Raw genomic sequence first — 17,071 nt, 5'->3', positions numbered from 1 at the left:
TAAATTAAGCATTGTATCTCGTGCGCAGAAGTTTCCTGCAGCAAATATATCTTTACAAGATAAAATATATACATTTTAGAACAATACATACTAATTACTTATTAGAATCTTATTCATTAATTATATGAATAAGTAATGTTATATAAATCATATTAATTTGAAACTTATACGAGTTTTGTTTGTTTTTGAATTTCGCACAAAGCTACACGAGGGCTATCTGCGCTAGCCGTCCCTAATTTAGCAGTGTAAGACTAGAGGGAAGGCAGCTAGTCATCACCAGCCACCGCCAACTCTTGGGCTACTCTTTTACCAACGAATAGTGGGATTGACCGTCACATTATAACGCCCCCACGGCTGAAAGGGCGAGCATGTTTGGTGTGACGGGGATCCGAACCACTTATACGAGAAGCATAAACACAAAATTACGATTATTTGGAACTTACTTTAGGCGTATTAATGATAAATCATGTAAATTTGGGCATTAAATTCACCTTTTCATTTTACCTACTGTAGAATCACCTACAGAATAAATAGTAAGATACTTCGAGGGTTAACACATTAGTTAAAATAATTATATAAGTTTTACTTTTTTTGATGACAAATGCCACTCTTCACAGCTCAAAAACTCACTTTTCATGGACAGGTTTATTTGGTCATAAGTTCTCCTAACTTGTACTCGTTAACAGAACTTACAATAGTGATTTGGTTATACTGTGCACGGAAAGGAGAATATGCTTGTACAATGGCTTTTCGCATCGTTCTCTCTCATCACAAATCAAGGTATCGCTGGCTCGTGCAACTTGTACGAGACGCTATTCGATTTGTTAATCAACCACGACTTTCAAGGTTTCTTTGGTGGAAATTCCTTTTCTGATGATAGCGACTAATAAGATACTTGTTCGTTTTATGACGTATGAGATAAGATTTGCTCATATTAGATATATCTATACCACTGTTCGCTTATAACTGGAACCACTGGACCGATTCTTGCCAAATCTGGCATGTACCTTTAGGGCCTTCCAAAGAATGAAATATATGGGTTGTTGTTCTGATCTGATCTGTTTGTTTGCAGTTAAGCACAAAGCTATACAAAGGGCTATCTGTGCTCTGCCAAACACAGGTATCGAAACCCAGTTTCTAACGGTGTAAGTCTACAAACATACATTTGTGCCACTACCCCCTCCCCCCTTTTCCCGTGCATTAAAAGGGAACGTCAGCTAATATTTGTCTGGTTACCATCGCAGTAAGCAGGTTGTACCAACACTTAACACGGCCGACTACCTGGTTACCATCACAGTAAGCAGGTGGTACCAACACTTAACACGGCCGACTACCTGGTTACCATCACAGTAAGCAGGTGGTACCAACACTTAACACGGCTGACAACCTGGTTACCGTCACAGGAAGCAGGTGGTATCAACACTTAACACACAGTTGATATGGGGATCAAGGCAGCAGAAGCTGCAGGTAACCAGGCTAGGAATCTTTGCTGGAAACTTTTCTGTTTAAATGAATAATGTACTTAGACTCTAGCTGAAATATACTGAAGCATCTATGGTATTCCTTTGATTTATTACGTAATTTAGGATAAACTCAAAGTTCAGCTTGATAAAGATAAAAACAGATGATAAATGAGATGAGGTCTAATATGAGCTTTATTTGTTCAATATAATTTTCTGGAACGTGCTTCATTTGTGACGTGTAAGACGACAACAAATTCGGTGTTAGTTTGTCACAACTTAAGAAAACAAAATCATTTATTTTAAAGCGCCGCGACCACCGCATGTATCGAACCTCGAGTTTTACCTTCACAAGTCCTCAAGTTTACCGATGAGCCACCAGGGGCGATAAGCGAGATTCGGTTGTTCTTAAGCACAAAGCTACACAATGAGTCATCTGTGCTGTCCTATCTTCTCACTACCGAGTCAGAGAAGATTGAGATGGCTTGGACACGTACACGGCGCATGACAAATAGTAGAATCCCCAAAGACACGAGGGAAGCTCGCGACAGGAAATATATCAATTGAACGTCCCCATCTACGCTACAAGGTCGTTTGTACAAGGGATATGAAAAATTTTGAGAATTTTCTTGATAATTGGGAAGAAGTAGCAGAAAACTGCAGTGTTTGGAAAAGGTGTGTGAAGGAAGATGTGAAGAAAAAATGAAAATTAAAGAGCTCAACAAGCAGAACTAAAAAAAGGACCATTGTAAATAATATAATTCATCACAACAGCCTTCATGCACAATATAATTCAACACAACAGCCTTCATGCCCAATATAATTCACTACAACAGCCTTCATGCCCAATATAATTCAACACAACAGCCTTCATGCCCAATATAATTCAACACAACAGCCTTCATGCCCAACAACAATCTTTGCCTGATCAAACTACAACAGTGTGCTTGTCTTTTTTTTTTTTGGTTGCTTAATCTTGCGAGACTTACTGATGCCTACTACTACTACTACTACTGCTGCTGCTGCTGTGTCTACCACGTGTATCGAAACCCGGTTTTTAGCGTTTTAAGTCCGCTCAGTCACCAGAGGGCGATAAACGAGATAAATGCAGAAGTATCTCTTGCGACGCCAACAGGACTACGAATTCATGTTTGTAATATATTGCTAATGAAACCTTTATCTCTTAGAGAATATCGCGTACTTGAAATTCGGAGCTTAACACAACCCTACTCAGTTACAAAGCTTCAAGGGAAACCAGTCTGTTAAATCTAGCAAAGTTTGTTTTGCCAACAACTTGCTATTAAATATACACGTACCTTCGTGTGGCATAACTACTACAGCAGCCATTACCTCTTATATGCCAGGACCTACGTAAAAAAAAAATCATATAAAATATTGATTCTAGCCAGCTGCTCTTGCCAACTGGGAGTCCAAACTGCAAAAATCCCCGCAGGAGGACAAATATCGAGCCAAGGGAAATACATAAGCTTTTATGTTGTAATCGATATTTACGTAGTTTTTTCGAATCTTTGGCATTATATGATATTACGCCCTCTTTAGGCTCAGTCTGCCAATCTCTTCAACTACTGTTTTGTGCATGATTAGGTCACGAATTATTTAAATTAAAGCAGTTATCAATTAGACAGCTGCCAAAAGAAAACTATTATTTTAAGAGAAATTTGGGAAGATTTTATCCTCCCCTTCTAACCCCTATAAATATAAAGTCCAGGAAATGCGATTAACGTTCTTTTTTACCCTCCATCTAACCCCCAAAATATAACGTCCAGGAAATGGGATTCACTTACTTCGATTTATGTATAATATTCAAAACACGATACTTACCCATCCTCCTTGTTGGACTATCCACGCTGCTCCATCCCCCTCTATGACTGACCCCATTCCTCGCATTAGCCCTAACACAAATTCAGGGTGTCCCAAACGTACACAGTCCAGAGCTATAGCCCCAGCCACACAATACAGCGCCACGATACGACCCCAGGATATCTCAGAACGAATAATTTCGTCTGCTACTTTTTGAAACAAATGTACCACGGCTGATTCGTCCGGTAGTGACTTAAGACCGACACTATTAATGACGCTCTGGAATAGTCGAGGGTTTTGTCTCTCCAGAAGCTCGGCCAACTGCCGCAACTGGTCGCCCACTTCCACCATTAACGGATCTCCGCCGATCTGACTAAGGCTCCTAAGTCGCTGTAGTCCAAGCTTTTTATGGATGGGGCCAAACGAGCGCAATTTGTTTCTTAAAAATCGACCGCAAAGATTTTCAGCCTGAGAGACCACTTCGTCTTGGGATATCGCCGTCCGCCATCCTATTGTTGTCGAGAGACGGCGCGTGACTAGACTTAGTCTCCGGCGTCGAACTCCCGAGACTTGCGCTTCCCGTGCTATCTCTACTGCTGCCGCATAGCCCAACAGCGAAGGTCGACGGAAAACGACGGGGAGGCTGTGTTTTCTCGGACGTAAACTTGTTGAAGGTTGTCCTGATCCACAGCGGGATGAAAGACCATTTCCCGGGAGGGTTGACATTTTGCTCAGATCCTTTCTATCGAAACTGGATGGACAACACCAGTACCTTCAGTCAGCGTCAACCACCGTATTGAGTATCATTTCACGTGCCGTTGGGGCTCGCTATCAAGGCCTCGGCAAGCAGGAAAGACAACACGTGCTCCACGAGGCTCCTTCATGACGATTTGGCTTCACGAATTATCATCAGCAGAAAACGAAGACGCTAATTTCAAAACCAGTAACATTTGAACCATTAATTGAACACGCTCTACATTTAGCGAATTCTCGTAACATTGAATTAGTTATGTGGGGAAGCACGTTCTACCCAAATCAATTTTGAAAAAACAAAACAAAAATGTGCATTAATTAATTTCCAAAGCTCTTATAACTGTATCACCTTTTATAGTCATTGTCTTATATTATCGCGTACCTATGGAAACGAAATAAATACTCGTTTACTTTTGAAAAGTGGAAATGCACGTCCACGAGCCAATGGAACACTGATGGTCGCCCCCCCAGATAGCCCATTGAGTAGCTTTGTGCTTAATTACAAACAAACACTGATGGTTAAAAACGTTAAACATTTCAATCTTTCGATAATTTGCCCCCAGTGGCACAGCGGTATGTCTGCGGACTTACAACGCTACAATCCGGGTTTCGATACCCGTGGTGGGCAGAGCACAGATAGCCACAGGGGGGGCAGCACAGTGTAAAGAACTGACAAACAAAATTAGAGGAAAATGCTCATTTTTCTGTGGAAAATACATAATAAACCAAATGATTTATGGAATTAAATCCAATATTAACAGCGATACCGTTTACTTCTTTATGTGAGATTCACGCGATATTTGGATACCCTCTAACGGACAAAGTCGTGGGCTCACAAACAATTTGGTGTTTAAATAGTTTAAAAAAGCTGATATGTACCTTATTCGTAATGTTTGTTTGTTTTTTGAATTTCGCTAGTCATCACCACCCACCGTCAACTCTTGGGCTACTCTTTTACCAACGAATAGTGGGATTGACCGTCACTTTATAACGCCCCCAGGGCTGAAAGGGCGAGCATGTTTGGTGTGACGGGGATTCGAACCCGCGACCGTCAGATTGCGAGTCGAGCCCCCTAACCACCTGGCCATGCCGGGCCCTTATTCGTAATTCTAAGGTTACGATAATGTTACAAATCTAATCAAATTCAGCAACACAGGTTTCCAAATAGGTTAACAAATTTAATACAAACGAAATCTTTGTTTGGTGGCGATTCGTACGAATTGAAAAAAAAAAATCGAGATTGTTTTCGAATTTAAGATATTTTTTTTAGAATTTATGTTAGAATTTCTACCATTTTAATTCCGTGAGTCATGTTTTTTTTTGTCTTGTTTTTAGCGGAAACCTACACAATGGACTATCTTGCACTGTGGCCATTGCAAGTATCTAACCCCAATTTGTAGCGTTATAAGCCCTCAAGCCACTGAGAGGTGCGAGTCGTGTAAACTCTATTATAGAATGGACCGCCATATTTTCGGAGTGAGACAAAAGTATCGTGAGCTATGTAATGAATCTTTGCTTTGCCCCCCCCCCTCCTTACAACAACCCTTTACTAAAATAAACTTTATCGGATGAAAAAGAAAGCTATATACTACTTGATGAACTTCCGCAGGATCCCCGAAAGTGTTCTGTTTCAAGAGAAAATAAAACCAAAATTATGAGTAACAAATATTTATATTTCTTGCTTTTGAAGTTTATATGTCATGCCGTGTTGTAACCTGGAGTGCACAATTCTTCTCGTGATTCACGACATGCGCACGTTTTACCGACGTCACGACAGTACAAATTGCAACGTTAAAAATCTCTTATGTGACGTCATATTAGTGTTTACTGACTAACAGACAACACACTACAGTATGGTGGTGCGAGTGTTTAAAAGAGGTGACCCCTCCAGGCGGCCTTTGGCCCCCTTTCGGGGAAAATAACAACCACACGTGTTCAAATTGGTAATATAGCGTGTACCGTCTGTTGTATGTCCATGTAACTACTTCGCAGAGTGTGGGTGAACCTTCACCAAAATTTTTATGGAGGTTCATTAGGTCCATGTGGGGGTACATACAAATTTTTAATTTTGCATTTTGTGTTTTTTTTTTGTGGTCGTTTTCGCCACTACTTCGCTCCCTGTTGATGGATCTTCACCAAATTGAGCATGAAGGTTTGTTGGGCCCATGCGGAGATACATGCAAACTTGCGGTTTCACATTGTGTGTTTTACAGTTTTTATGGGCGTTTTTTACAATTACATATATATAAGGGAATAAGGGAAGCAATTTTTCATGTCCTAAGATAACCTTTCATGAATCATGTATTTACATAACTTCCATCCAGGAAACGGGTACTCCAGCTAGTATTATATAATTTCCTTGAATGATAAAATATATAATAACTGGTACACTTGATGTAAAAAAGGTTATTTTTTAAAATAATAAATCTAACAAATTCTTGCTTGTTTGTTTCGGATATTCGCACAAAGCTACTCGTGTATTGAGTGCGCTAATGGTCCCTAATTTTGAACAGATAGATTAGAGAGAAGGCATATACTCAACAGCACAGACCGCCAAACCTTGGGCTACTCGTCTGACCGAACAGTGGGATTTAACTATCGTCATTATAACGCACCCACGTGTCCAAAGACCGCAACGCTGTTTGTTTGTTTACAGTAACGGGACGCGAACAGTGGATCCGCAAATAGACAATCCTGCACGCTAACCGCTAAGTCACGCTGGGAACACGATTTACTTCACAGGTTTCGTCGATACAAGGATTTTTATTTACACAAGAAAAACGTAATCCGCTAAATTAAAGGCTTTTAGGCTGGGTGTGGCTTAATGGTTAGCGTGCTCGTATTTCTGAATCCCGTTGCTGAAAAAAACGTGCTTCGCGCTTTGCGGCCATGGAGGCGTTATAAAAGTGATGATAAAACTACAATATTCGATCAGCAAAGAGTAGCCCAAGAGTTAACGGTTGTTGAATAGCTCCCTCTGGTATTAGTTTTCAATTAAGGAATGACTATGCTCAGCTAGCCTTTGTGTAGCTTTGTGCAAAAATTCTAAACCAAATACGCTAAAAAAAAACTTCTTTGTCACAAAAAAATGTGACGAACGCGTATCAGCAAAAGTGTGAAATAAACATTAAGCCTAGTCTTAAACAAATAATGGGGGAGAGGGGATCTGTCTTGATTTCAAATCAAATCTGAATTGTCTTAATAGAAAGATACTGACAGTTAAATTACCATGTGCAAATACGTAGGGCTTATTAGATTTGAAGAAAAACAAACATTAAAAACCTGGAACACGGTTGACATCGATCGTGTATTGCTAAGCCTTTTCAGCTTTAGCCCTAAACTACCACTACGTATGCATTTGTTCATCGTAATACAAGTGAAACGTATCTACTATAAAGAATTGATAAAGTGATTACAGTCGACGAACACGACGATTCTCGAGGCAAGACTGGCACGTTCACATCACGTCATCCTCCTATCAATGCCCAAACCATTAATTTTCTGTGATGAAACGATAAATCGGTTTTTATGGTCAAGTGGCGCCTGCGTTTAGGAGTCACAAGTCTCTTGTTAAGTTCTAATTATTATTTTTTAACTGAAGAAACATTTTAGGCTTAGAATTGAAGCCCAAACGAGTTTGCCTTTTATTTTTGTTTTTTCTCAAAATGAGTAGTCTCATATGTATTACTACCGGGTTTTTTAACAGTTATAGATCTAGATGTAAATGTACAATTTTTTGTTGTTGTTCGAACACAAATGAAAATAAATGAGACTAGTTGGCCAGAAAGAATACTGAATTTTCTCTATTATTACCCTCACCCCAGGCGGATAGGCGGTAAGTCGTAGGACTTGTGATGCGAAAAATCTGGGTTCGATAACCGCAATGGACACATTGCATAGTTTTGTGCTTTGTTAAAGTGTAAAGCTGAAAGTTAGTGGAAAACCTTTAAATATATGCCAATAACGAGGATTAAAATCGTGACTAAGTGAAATGCATTTCAGTTTTTGTTTTTAATTAAGCACTCACCTACACAATGGGCTATCTTAGCTGTGCCCACGACGGGTATCGAAACCCGGTGTTTAGCGTTATAAGCCTTCAGACTTATCGCCGTGCCACTGGTGGGAAATATATTTCATTTTGATGTTTATGTAATTAAGAACACAGCTACAGAATGAGATATCTGTGATGTGCCCACCACGGGTATCGAAAACCGGTTTTTTGCGTCATAAGTTCACAGACTTTCCGCTGTGCCACTGATGGTTAATACAATTTGAATTTAGTTTGTATATTTTAGCGCAAAGCTACACAATAGGTAAACTTTCACATTTAACGAGGCTGGATATCGCGTCGTCTTAATTAAAGAACGATTTGAACAAAATTAGATACAGATAAATATTTTGTGGCACGTCATAATTCCAAAGGAGACTGCCAATAATTTGTGAGGAATTGTACGTTAATCGGAGTATACACATTCTGTGTTAATTACTTCTTCAATAGTTGAATATATACCACCTCATATGGTAGAGGTTTCAAACTTCATTATGAGGACTCGTATGACTCCATTCTAGAACATTCACTTCACCAGAACTGGAATGAAACTACGACCCCCCCCCCCATTTAGTCACGTGCATCACTAGATACCCAACCATCAAGTATTCGCTGCTCTTTGGGAGGAGACGAGAATGTGTCATGGGACGGTGGAAGCGTAAGCATGTTAAATCAAATGCAATATGAGAATAGGTTCCCACTGTCTTTGTCTATGATGATAGTAGAAGCCATGGTGCACTAAATCTGATGCAAGATGACCACATATTTCCACTGTCTTTGTCTATGGAGATTGTAGAAGCCATGGTCGTGGCTTCTACAATCTCCATAGACAAAGACAGTGGAAATATGTGCTCATCTTGCACCAGAGTTAGTGTATCGTGGCTTATACTATCTCCATAGACAAAGACAGTGGAAATCTGTGCTCACGTTGCATCAGATTTGGTGTACCATGGCTTCTACTATCACCGTAGATAAAGACAGTGGAAATCTGTGATCATCTTGCATCAGAGTTAGTGTATCGTGGCTTCTACAATCTCCATAGACAAAGACAGTGGAAATCTGTGCTCATCTTGCATCATATTTAGTGTAACATGGCTTCTACTATCACCATAGATAAAGACAGTGGAAATCTGTGCTCATCTTGCATCAGAGTTAGTGTATACACTAACTCTGATGCAAGATGAGCACAGATTTCCACTGTCTTTGTCTATGGTGATAGTAGAAGCCATGGTGCACTAAATCTGGCGCAAGATGAGCGTAGATTTCCACTGTCTTTGTCTATGGAGATTGTAGAAGCCACGATACATTAACTCTGATGCAAGATGAGCACACATTTCCACTATCTTTGCCTATGATGATTGTACACCAAATCTGATGCAACGTGAGCACAGATTTCCACTGTCTTTGTCTATGGTAATTATAGAAGCTATGGTACACTAAATCCGATGGAAGATGAGCACAGATTTCCACGGTCGTTGTCTATGGTGATTGTAGAAGCCACATGGTATACATACCCAACTGGTTCTAGGATCACAATAAACTGGAAGAGAGTAGAACTTTGATACCATATTTTGTAAACATTGTTTGATCTATTCATGTTTGTGATGGAACAGGACGTAATTAGTCCTACGAGTGTTCTTCAGTATACTGCTTAGCTTACAAAAGAAAACCACACGACGAGAGATACGACTGATTCCGTACTAGGTAAAGTCAGGGAAGCCCTTCTAACAGGGATGAATAAATGGCACAAAGAAAACGACAATTCAGACCACAATTCAGAAATTTCCGCCATCTCCAGTCAAGATTTGAATATCAGTATCCCATAACTTGGGTCCTGTCGTTTTTCATGTTTGTTGCATAAACAACGCGACGTTTCGATTACTGTTTATGTTCAACAGCTGTTGAAACCACATTTCCGTTTGTCGCGTGATTCAGTAGACCATTAAGAAAGTCTTCACATATTCTAAAGTGTTTTAAGACTGCTTATACGCAGAAACCACAACGAGTAGCTTTGTTCGAAAGATTAGGAAAACAAAAACACGATTGTATTTTTAAAGTCGTCCTCCTAGAGAGAAACTACTCAATAGGTAAATACACTCAATGACCAATTTTCTTCAAGGAAAATATCCAGTTTTCACGACAGTCAAGTAAATGCTTACTACAATTATACATTTACTCCACTACTCCCAAACCCCTCCCCCGTGGCTCAACGGTAAAACTGAGGGCTCATAACGCCAATAATCAGGTTTTAATACTCGCGATGGTCAGCGCACAGATAACCTATCGTGTAATTTTTTGCCTAACAACAACTGACCACCACTCGTTGTTCTATATTCAAATTGGTCCTTTCTAGAATTAGAAAATAAAGAAATTCCAATAACCCACGAGTGAAAATAATGGAGACTGGGTTATATGTCAACCACAATAGAGTGCCGACGAGGCCTTTCATCAAGTACCAGGACTAAAAAGACTTGCTGTGACAAGACAGACATGTAATGGTCTGAACGCCATGTGTTCATGAACAAGAACTGTTAGGGTATGAATCAGGTTACATAAATGAATTGAAGTTGTTTTATTATCCATTTTATTTAAATCATTTACTAATCAGATGTTTTGGTAAGAATTAATAACACTTTATTTTAAAATTGTTTATTTTTTCATTTGAATTAACCCTACTATCACTGACGACCAACCAAGCTAGTCTTCTTGGGTCCCGCGAGACGTCAAGGTCATGTAACCCCAGATAGATATTTTCATGATGTTAGGAAAACGCGTAGGTTCAAAAAATAAATTTAACACAAAAAACACGAAGCCCTACAACCCGAGCGCTTTTGAAATGCGGACCTGTCTTCTTCAGGGGCAAACTAAGATAGGTAAATATTTGGTATTTTCAGATGACCTTAAGTTTATATGGACTGTACATCCCGGTCCACCTTTTGGCTAACCTTTTCATCTTAGTTTGCCCCTGAAGAAGACAGATAGGTGAATATTTGGTATTTTCAGATGTCCTTAAGTTTATATGGACTGTACATCCCGATGAAAAGGTTAGCCAAAACGCTGTTGTAGTAAATTATGTTCTGAATTAGTCACTTCTATATCCGAACAATGAGACTCGTGCCGACACGTTTTCACGGTCCAGTTCTAGTGTGCTTTTATTAGACACATCTGAAAACCAGTATTGTCCGATTGCGCTTCTTCGGAAAAGTCCTCAATGTAGAATCTATTGTTTTGTTTTTCTTCCATTATTTATATTGGTGCGCCCAAACAAGTCCGTTGTAAGATCATCAGGTACGGTGTGTGATTTTTTGAGTGGAAAATTAACCCTCAACTTACCGGTAGGGGTTCAGCTTATTGAATCGTAATGACTAATTGTAAATTTTTGCGTGTTACGACGATCAGTGTAAAGATCTGACCAAAAAGTGCTAAATCAGCCATTTTCTAAGTAAAATACATTGGGCACACTGATGGTAATAAATGGAATTTTTTACTTTAACTTTCTATGAGAGTCGTATGCTACTAGGCGTCCTATAACATTCAAAGTAACATGGCGGGTAAATAGGTTAGAAAAAATTATCTAAAAAGCCGCTAGGGGACCCCACTGGTAATTCTAGAGCCACTAAGTTGAATGATACAGAGAAAGCTAATCTCTTTTGGACCAAAGCCAATCTAATGATGGAAGAAATTAAAAGTCACCCAGAAAATATTTATTTGGTGTTTTGGATGCAAAATGTGTAGACAATAAGAAATTGGCGCACCCGGCGTTGCTCCAGTTTGCGCGTAGAACGACGAGTAAACGCTGTTCAAATAGTACGTGCCATATATGACCCACGTGACAATAGGAGGTTAAGATACTGAATGACTTTCAACAGCCAGCTGATCCAACAAAACTCCTAGTGGATGTGAAAAACACAGCCAAATACTAACTTGGCAACTATTATAAACTTATTTATTCATCAACAGGTGGAGCACGCGGGAAGCTACTGCAGCTTCGATCACAATTTTACTTTTCTTGTCAACTTATTTGTATATTTCTTAATGCAAATAGTACTGGCCATTGACATAAATATACAGAGACAACGTAGTTAATTTGTTTTGTTTTAATTTACACACAAAACCAATTTTTCAACAATTATCAGTAAGCCCCAGATATTAACTAATACCCGCTTGCTAAAATTCATGTTTAAGAAGGAAAAAAAAAAGGCTAATATTTTTAAAATCAAGCATATGACACGTATCTCAACAAGTGTTGGGATCACATGAAACACACACTTTTATATATTTAAATTTTGGAATATGATTTGTTACACTGTGAAAATACACTTTGAAACGTGGTATCTTATATTCACTTACATGATGAACGAAAACAGCAATGGAGTGTGACATAAAACTACAACTTCTTCCTATTCAACAATGGAGTGTGACATAAAACTACAACTTCTTCCTATTCAACAATGGAGTGTGACATAAAACTACAACTTCTTCCTATTCAACAATGGAGTGTGACATAAAGCTACAACTTCTTCCTATTCAACAATGGAGTGTGACATAAAACTACAACTTCTCCCAATTCAACAATGGAGTGTGACATAAAACTACAAGTTCTTCCTATTCAACAATGGAGTGTGACATAAAACTACAAGTTTTTCCTATTCAACAATGGAGTGTGACATAAAACTACAACTTCTTCTGTGTATTCAACAATGGAGTGTGACATATTGTGCTGTTTACAGTAAACATCACAGCATTTTCTTCAGTTTACCTAATAATGATACAGTAAACTGGAATAACTACTGTGCTGTTTACAGTAAACATCACAGCATTTTGCTCAGTTTAACTGAGGATGAGATAGTAAACTGGACAAAATACTGATGCAAGAAAAGGAACAATAACATAGTCAAGTATTGTATTCTTATAACTGATACCAGCATCTCCAAGTTTAATAAACACTCATTTCTCAAAACATACAGCCGATATAACTACTTAGAACATCTCCAATATTCCCTATTACATAGCTCAAAACGATCAAGCTAACGTGAATTACCTCACCACTTGATATTCTGCATGGCATGCCATCCTTAATCCAGTCTTAGTGCAAGCTATCGTTTTTTTTCAATGTAAACTCCAGAAAAACATGAAACAAGTGTAAATTACCTATAAATTATACAATACACCTTCTTTAGTCTCTTCTTTAAAAATTAAATTTTTAGGTACAATCGGAAAACCCACATTTCTATCATTTGTTCACATATATTCCAATGTACACATATTTTTTTCTACTGTTATTGATAATACAGGCTATAATACATCCATGCTGATTAAAAATCAATGTTTTATTTGCCCCCTTTTTGAATATGGGTATGTGGCTAATATTTATGTCTACAGATCCAACGTCTAGACTTCCAACTGTAGAAGAGAACCACAGCCACAAGACTTCCTGTAAATAAACCTATTTTTTATTTACATGAGCTAACTAATCTGTAGCTTGTCAAAGACAAAGTACACAACTTAAAGTCCAAGAGTAGTTGGAATTTTAACAGTACCACTAACACAAATGCATTTCTTCAGTTAGCTTTAATTACCCATCATATCTAACATGGACTTGCATCATTACCAATAACTTGCAAGTACAGATCTTCATGTAAATGTTTTGACATTAGTGGCACTGACTGTACAAGTGATACCATCCAAGACTCTATGTTCCAAGAACATTTCTCAATTTGATATTTTCTGTTTTTTTTTATCTATATATATGTATAAGAAGTGTGTGTCCTGGCAGAAAAGGGTTAATACAACCAGATTTCTGAGAAAAATACTAAACCATCTAGCATATACTACGGGTGGCATTGGAGTTCTGCAGATATTTTGAAAACTTTTTTTTTCTAAAATTTCCGTTGCAAATCTGATAAGTTTAATTGATATATAATAAATCTTTTGTGCCTGAGACTATTGTGTGTGTGTTGCCTTTCTTGTTGACACCATATTTTTACAAGATTTAAGCATTGAAGTTAATTTCCTATGAGAATCAATTACATAAATTAGTGTCACCTGAAATAATTGATTAAATTAATATAAATTACGATGAAATCGATTAATGTCCTGAAAAACTAATTAAATTTGATGTTTCTGATTAGCAATATTTGCATCTATCCATGCCTCGCAAAAGTAATTCATTAGTTGAATGTAATTAATTATTGAGCTTGACATTAATTGTTTAGCAAGTTCAACTAATTGCCCAGCTCTAGCTATTACTAGATACACCAGTTGCATTTATTACAACTACCTAATACAATAATGGGGCCCGGCATGGCCAGGTGGTTAAGGCACTCCACTCGCAATCTGAGGGTCGCGGGTTCAAATCCCCTTCTGAAGTTTAATATTTTATAGAAAAAACATTAGAACATTTTAAAACTATAATACGTCTAAGATGGTAAAATCATAAAATTAACAATTTCACTAAATAGTAATTGCTTATAAAACAAATATTTGTAGAGGCCTCAGTCATCAATATGATTTGACTTTGAGAAAATCCATACCAGCATTTTTCAATGAGGTTTAATTAATGGCCGGTCAGCTTTACAAAATTTCTGAACAGTTACGCTGACGGAAGAAACAAACACAATGAAAGTGATCTAATTTACAATGGAAAATTTAGATTAAAAAAAAGTTTTAACCAAATCTGCAAAACCTAGATGCCACCCGTAATATATTATAGATGGTTTAGTATTTTTCTCATAAATTTGATTGTATTAACCCTTTTCAGCCAGGACTACCTCTCACATAAAGTTAAAAAAAAAAAATTGATATTTTATGGAATAAACAATAAGCACTTTTTAAACATATAATAAGTCTAAGACAGTAAAAATCATAAAATTTATTTTACTAAATAATACATGTTGATCAATCATCTCAAACATGATACGGCTTTGAAACACCCCAATAACCAGCATTGTTTGATTAGCGGCCAATCAGCTTTAAAAACTTTCTGAAGTAAGAAGCAGATCTCTGAAACATAATACGTGATTTAAATCAAAACTACTTTATATTAAAATATTAATAAAGACAAAATAGTTGAGAAAATTCAACTAGCTAGCTCAGGTTGGTCCAACTTGCATCCTGTACCTGGCCTTATGACTGAATTTATCCAGACTACCCACTCGCTATTATGAATCAGAAGTATACATGTTAAAATATTTTATTCATGAATAAATCTTATTAAGAAAGTCCAATTCCAGTAAGTCTTACTATATTTCCATCCTCTACAGGCTGGCCTTATACAGGTAAAGGGCTGGACCATCTGAGCTAACTAACAGTGATCGACAATACTAAAAAATAAAGTTCACACCATAAAAAAAAGACAGCGTTGACAAATTGATATAAAGTTTTAGAAATGGAAAATAATTATATTATTTATTTTTCTCTTATGTGTTTGATAAAAGTTTAAAAAGAGTTGGTACAATCTGATAAAAGAAGATACTTTTATAGTTTTAATGTCCAAAGATGAAAAAGCAGTGGAAACTATTAGGCCTAAAATTTGTGAGAGAAAAATCACATAAAATGCAGATGGTTTTCGCTTTTTCTCACATTTCTTTCTTATCTGTTAATTTCAGACCCCAAATCAGATGTGTATACAAATAGAATTAGAGATCTATCTTTTATTTGCAACAAGTCAACACCCCAAAATATTTTTGCAGTTTGTATGATTTTATTGTAAACTTTAAGCCTATTTTAAGACATATACAATGTTCATTATCTTGGGGGAAATAAAGTGGAATCAAAGTAGTTTAAAACAGCAAGTAACTGTTGTTGACTGTTTACTCAACAAACATTTTTAACATGTTAGATAAGTAACATTTTTAGGAACAGCATATCTAATAATACAAATTCAATGCATCTCAAAACAACATTTAAAATACAACTCTTATTTCACGTTAAGGATGTAGCTTGTGAAAGGAAATTGATGGTTGTTATTAACAAGTTCCAGTAGCCCTGATGCAAGGAAGAGTGTACAGCAGTGATTTTGAACAAGGGGCGCATGCCCCATGGGGGGGGGGAGATTTTAAAATGGTACAATAAGAAAAATTTTACATTATATTATTATACCTTTTCAACACCAAATTTGTTTTTATATTAAGGGGGCATCAAATTTTTAGAAGGTGTCGAGGTGGGGCATGGAGCAAACAAGGTTAAGAACCACTGGTGTACAGAGTCCCCCCACTAGTTGAATATCCATTTGTACAAAAGGACACACCCCCAATAAAATCTACAAATATCGGTCAACACATGCTAATTGATCTTGTAGTCGGATGGTTGCATTGCGTTATGCTGTTGTGTCCTTCAGCAAGACACTTTACCCCATTTGTTTCACTCTATCCAGATGTATGATGGATACCACCTGTTGGCTGAGGGTTAACCTGCAGTGGATTGGCATCTTGTTCAGAGATATGAGCCACCATTTTCATCCACTTCTGCCAATTAAGCCACACTTCCACAACAGATCTTATATACCACCTTGGTATGGAAAGGATCGAACTTTACCTCGGGTCTCAAATAAATGTGATGTTATCATAAGAAAAAGAAGAAAATTTTAGTGTGGTTAGTGGAACAGTGAATAAGTAGCAGTTAAGGATTCATGAACCTTATAATGACAGTTGTGAGGCAACCTTCGGACCAAGAAAATTTGGTTCCTTCCACTCTCATCTCACTCCTTTTATTATCAACTAGATGCATTTTGAACTGTTTGTTTTGTAGTTAAGCACAATTGGCTATCTGTGCTCTGCCCTCCATGGGTGTCTGTAGGTCTGCAGACATACCGCTGTGCCACTGGGGGGGCCATTTTGAACTGATCAATTGAGACAATGTTTATATTACCTTAATGATGATTTTTACTGAAGTGTTCAGAAATTAAATAAAGAAGGAAAAATTATCACCGACCTCTGCAATTATAAAATTCTGTGGTATAAAATCAAAGTTACATTATATCATTCAAAAT

At 37.5% G+C, this 17,071-nt stretch overlaps 1 protein-coding gene across 1 annotated transcript in view; it reads right to left on the bottom strand.

Moving 5' to 3' along the window:
- The window catches only part of LOC106469957 (bcl-2-related ovarian killer protein homolog B-like), a 16,610-nt gene extending 12,548 nt beyond the window's left edge, over positions 1–4,062 (bottom strand). Inside the window, exon 1 of the mRNA XM_013930476.2 lies at positions 3,303–4,062. Coding sequence (XP_013785930.1) covers positions 3,303–4,007 — 705 coding nt within the window. The 5' untranslated portion in view covers positions 4,008–4,062. The remainder of the gene's footprint in view (positions 1–3,302) is intronic.
- Positions 4,063–17,071: the final 13,009 nt, after the last annotated feature.

Source organism: Limulus polyphemus, unplaced genomic scaffold, assembly GCF_000517525.1.
Source record: "Limulus polyphemus unplaced genomic scaffold, Limulus_polyphemus-2.1.2 Scaffold3741, whole genome shotgun sequence".
Classification (NCBI taxonomy): domain Eukaryota; kingdom Metazoa; phylum Arthropoda; class Merostomata; order Xiphosura; family Limulidae; genus Limulus; species Limulus polyphemus.
The sequence above is the reverse complement of the archived record's forward strand: the minus strand, read 5'-3'. Positions and strand labels throughout refer to the sequence as shown.